The 5,376-nt window shown below is 44.0% G+C and overlaps 1 protein-coding gene across 1 annotated transcript; it reads right to left on the reverse strand.

Moving 5' to 3' along the window:
* Nucleotides 1-3,047: 3,047 nt before the first annotated feature.
* On the reverse strand, nucleotides 3,048-3,877 carry LOC139639799 (heparan sulfate glucosamine 3-O-sulfotransferase 3B1-like; the record flags this gene model as incomplete). The annotated part of the gene is made up of 1 exon (XM_071513952.1): nucleotides 3,048-3,877. A coding segment is annotated over exon 1 (503 nt), but the record flags the coding sequence as incomplete, so codon positions are not given.
* Between the last annotated feature and the right edge of the window lie 1,499 nt (nucleotides 3,878-5,376).

Below are 5,376 nucleotides of genomic sequence, written 5' to 3' on the forward strand. Positions count from 1 at the left end.
CAGTAATAGGCTACATCTAGTAGTAACTTTCAACAGAGTAAAAGCAATGTAGTTAGGCCTAATGTAATTCCCTCTAACACTAATGGGGTGGAAAAACATTATTTATTTTACTGTAAGCTAGCTAAAATTGTAGACCACACTACATTTGGTCTTCCCACAATCCATCTAGCATCAGTCAAATCAATTTGCCATGTCAATGACTATTTTACTGAAGACTTATGCTTCAAGTTAATTTATGTCGAAAACATGAAAGAAAGCATCTATTCTCATGTGATGTTAGCAATATGAATGTATGCAAGTGACTTCTATGGTTGCAGGGTGGGGGATGGGAGAGATAATGTTAATTTTTCATATGATCTAAGAAATGGAAAAAAAAAAAAAAAAATTGGTTCCAAAAAAATAAGTTGTAACTTATGTCAATGTTGGAACTATTTCAGTTGTTGTAACCGTTATAATTTGTGTAAATCCGGACTTAGTGAGATTTCAAACCATTCAAACCAGCCTGCATTTGAACTCAAGTTTACCTGCTGCAACAGGCTGCTGGAGTCTGTTTTTCACACTCGATCCACATAATGCAGAACTCTGATCCAGGCATTTTGACATAGACTTCAGCAGGAATTCCCACCCTCTCCCTTCTCCTCTCATACCTTTCTCAATAAAATAAGAAGACTCACAGTCACGACAAAAGGAACCAATGAATGCATGTGCACACACACAGGCTTTGATCCCAGATGTGTTTGAGTGCTGCTGCTGCTGCTGCTCCACCTGATCATTACCAGGCTGTATTGATCTCTCCCTTCTCGTTCACTCACCCCATGTTACTCTGTCAGTCGTCCGTGTTTTTCCCCTACTTCCTTTTCTCCGGCCCTCCTCCACGTCTCTCTTTTAAACTTTCATTTATTCCTCTCATCTTTTTCTCATCCTTCCCTCCTTCTTTTAGTCTCTTTCTCTCATCTCAACTCCCTCCGTCATCCTTGGTTACACAAACCGATATATCAGGCCGATACTGGCCTTTTATTAAATTGTATTGGATATCAGCCAGTCAATGTCATCTGCTGCTGATATATTGGAAGTTCCTCCCTGAACACAGCTATAAAAACAGTCTGTAAAACCTGAAATTAAATTTGATTTCCTTTGCACATTTTATTTATTTGTTTAATTCTTCAATTCTGTTATTTTTATCATTCATTTAAAAGCCTAATGTATCCCATTGATTTGTGTGTCAGCCTTGCTTTAAGGAGCTGCTAACCCTAAAAGAATTTCATTAGTCTGGGTTTTAATGGAGAGATTTAGCGTCCCATGATGGACTAAATGCTGTTCCAGAGGCTTTTCCACCCAGAGAAGAATAAAAGATATTGAATATTGGCAGTAAATGTTGGATATTGGTGACTTTCGTCTAAAAAAAACCTTTAAAACCTTTAAAAAGCTTGTATCGGTCAAGCCCTAGTCCTGATCCTCTTGCAAATACCTGACCAGTCGACTGGAGAGTCATCTCAGATACCCCACCCCCCACCACCATCCACCCCACCCTCCTCGCTCTGTGATCAGGCTGGTAGCGACGGAGGCCCCCAGGGGACCAACATGGACACTTAGGGAAGCAGCGTGTCAGCTCAATAAACAGCAATTTATTGGCAGGGGACTGAATACGCTGCCATCCTCAGAGGCTCTCAGCAGGTTGTTATAGGTGCTGAGGGATATTAATGAGAGGAGGAGACGAGAGGAGAGGAGAGGAGGAGGAGAGAGGAGAGGAGAGTGGAGGAGAGGAGGGGAGAGGAGAGGAGAAGAGGAGGAGAGGGAAAGAGAGGAGAGGAGAGGAGGAGAGGAGAGGAGAGGGGTGCAGAGGGGAGGAGAGGGGAGGAGAGGAGAGGAGAGGAGAGGAGAGGAGTGGAGAGGGGAGGAGAGGAGAGGAGAGGAGAGGAGAGGAGTGGAGAGGGGAGGAGAGGAGGAGAGGAGTGGGGAGGAGAGGAGAGGAGTGGAGAGGGGAGGAGATAGAGAACAAGCAGAAGGTTTGATCGCAGCAGGATGAGATGTTAATATTGGACATGTGACGAACCGACACAGAGACACACCTATATGGATGAATCGGGGGAGAATGTGTTTGAATCAACACTGTTTTTGGATACATCATGCTCCATAAACACCACGCCTGGGTCATGGTGCTATAGTATGAAAGCTGCTGTATGCCAGTCACCATTCTTTTTTTGTTTGAAAATACATGATTTAAAAAGAATCATATTTGACCCCAGAGAACAGCACAAGAAAGCATTACTTAAAATAGGATTGTTGTCCTCAAAGAAAGACAAAATGAAAATAACATAACATACAACACAAAACTTAACAAAAAAAACAGTCAAAAGCTCATAGGATACACACACCAGTAACTTATTATATATATTTATTTTAAAACTGCCCGCTTCTCAATTTAAAGTTCTCATTTCCTTTACATTGCTTTGGTTGGTCAGGTTTTTTGTTATTTATTTGCAGGAAGAGGAAGTTCCACAAACTGATTCCCGACAAGCAAAACGATGAGCTGCAGATTCTCACTGAGCATCTGCCCAGTCAAGTACTCACCTCATCAGACTGGTTAGGCAGGCTGTACTAAAAGTGCTTACTGTAATGTGCAGCTGCTTGAGTCAACCGAGAAAGTATGCTAATTTGTATGAGAGTGCAAAAAAAAAAAAAAAAAGTTCTGCACACCTGCACTGGATATTGTAGACATTAAAATACACAAACGCACGCTACATTTTACATTTACAGCGCACAGGAATAAGTCACTGTGGAAACGCACCGTCCAATTTAGTGAAACCGACTCATCTTGAATCATTAACTCGGTGTAGACAGATGTGTTTGTCAAATTCAGCAGCTTACAACGGCTAGTCATCAGCTTCACAGCCAGGCGTTCATGAGTTGTGACTTCAACTTTGACTCAACTATTCAGTCCTATTTCAGTCAACTTGCCATTTCAAGGCAGCAAGGAAACTTCTGTTTAGTTGAAGTTATGTTTAGTTTAATTTTTTTTCTTTTGCAGAGTATCCATCAGTCCTTACCTGTACCATTCCAGCCCCTTGTCATAGAAGCGGTCGAAGAAGTGAGGTTCAGCGCCGACGGCTCTCACGTCCGGATGGATGCGCAGGAACTCCAGCAGCGCCCGCGTGCCACCTTTCTTCACTCCTATGATGATGGCCTGTGGGAACTTTTTGCTCCCGAAAGTGTTGGCTATAGAGATGTTGTTAGCGCCCGGTGCAGGCGGCAGTTCGTTGTTGTCCGCGCTGTCCAAGTCCGACAGCTGCTCCCGGACGAACGAGACCGGGGACGCGTTCTTGTGCGCGCCGAGGTGCTGCGGTGACGCTTCTTGTCCATCATTTGAGATAATTTTGTTGAGAAAACTGCTCTGTTGGTCGTACACAGGCCTGGGTAAGGAGTCACAGTATCCAGTGAGGCAGTAAAATAGGTAAGTGAAGAGAATGATCATGGTAAAGAACACGGACAGCTTGGACTGCACCTTCAGGTGTCCAAAGTTGAACGCAGCTCTCCATTTACTACATCCCATGAGTCGCAACCCTGAGCCAGAGGACACAACGCAGGAAACATGCCATATCAAATGACTTCATACTACTGGGATTAAAAGCTGCTAAAACCGAGAACGCCTATAAAATCACCGCGTTCCAGCCGCGACGTCAAGCGGCGCAAAACTTGCCCACTGTGCGTAAAAACCCCACTCATGTTTCTCAACGAACCTTAAATGTCCTTTATCTGTCTAGGGGGTTCATCGGCTCCGTAAAGCATCAAAGACAACTTGTGGATCTTTTCAGTAACTTGACTTGAAGTCCGCGGCTCAGAGGAAAGATGGTTGTGGATTTGTGTCCCTGAGCGCTCCGCTCCTCCGTGTGCGCTGAGCTCCCGTGGCTCCTTGGCAGCGGCTCTATAGGAAACCCTCAACACCCCTTCCCGTCCGGCTGCCAAATCCACGCCCTGTTTATCAAACACACGCCCCTTCCAGTCCCGGGCCGTGCCACTCTAAAATAACAGCAAAAAATAATTACAGGCACAATGCAACCTCTGAGAGTTGATGGATTCTTATAGGCCTATCACATTATTTTGGGAGCAATTGTGGAGAAATATAATCACCAAATTTGAGTGGTTATTATTGCATTGAGAAGAAGAGGAAAGGGTTTTGGAAAATGATGAAGAGAGTAGTTATATTTTGATTGCATAAAGAGGAAGCAATTTCCCCTCATTTCCCCTTAAAATCATCCATTCACTGTAGAGCTTCCTGCAAATTTGGAAGCTTGCGGCCTGACTGTTGCCTTCTTGCCCAAATTGCGGGCTGTGGACCGGCGGCTAGTGGCCACCTGTCTGTCTGCTGGCCCTGCTGACCACACAGCGCATGGAGCCAGACATGACACACACACAGTTAACCTCTACACTCTGCCCAACAGGGGCAGACAGGTGCCACCAGATAACCAGCATGAGGCTCTCTCTCTCTTTCTCTTTCTCTGTCCCTCTCTTTCTCTTTGTGTGTGTGTGTGTGTGTGTGTGTGTGTGAGAGAGAGAGAGAGAGAGAGAGAGAGAGAGAGAGTGTGAGTGTAAACATGCCGTGATCAAGACCACCATCGGTTTCTCCACTTTCTCCTTGGTTTAGTACCCTCCTCTTTCCCTGTCTATATACACTTCCATATTATAGCTGCTTCATTTGTATGGTAAAGGTCAAATTTGTAATTATTGAACTTTACAAAAAAAACAAAATCCCTTCAAATCTTTTTTAAACATTCATGTGAAGAGTTTAATTCCAAATGAGATATCAACCATGTGAATTTGACACCTACAGTCTCTCCCAAAATGATTGCTGTCTTGAAAGAAAAACTTGATATTTAAAAAAATCTATATATTTTTTTTAGCTGTCATATTTGCTCATATAAATGTAACATTTTAGAGGATTAAATCACTTAAAATTGTGTTGAAAGCGCTAAAGATGTTTCATCCAAACAGGTTTTTGGAACAAAACCCTTCATATGTCCTAATGATAAATTAATGTCATCATTCAGTCCGCCCTGTTGTTCCTGAACCTTACTGACACAATGTGAGAACATAAATTATTCTGCAAGCTTTAACAGCCTCTTTACATGTTGGTGAGACTCTGCAGTGACAGATAAAATGCTTGGCTCCTTTCCCCTCCGCCTGGGGCCGGGAGCTGAACTGCCGTGGACTGTGGTAATATCTGCATATAGGAAATATGCTGCTGCGCTGAAAACCCCAAGACCTTCCGTCTGGACGGATCCTGGCCCGGCTTCAGCTCTGCGACCTGCAGCGGACGCTCGCTGACGATCTCTCTCTCAGAGTTTACAGCTGACCTCTTCCCCCTGTAAAATGAGCGAC

The sequence above is a fragment of the Centroberyx affinis genome, unplaced genomic scaffold (assembly GCF_046629955.1).
Source record: "Centroberyx affinis isolate AG114_WGS23_722 - 3 ecotype Tasmania unplaced genomic scaffold, CSIRO-AGI_Caff_v1 ptg000283l_1, whole genome shotgun sequence".
Taxonomy (NCBI): Eukaryota; Metazoa; Chordata; class Actinopteri; order Beryciformes; family Berycidae; genus Centroberyx; species Centroberyx affinis.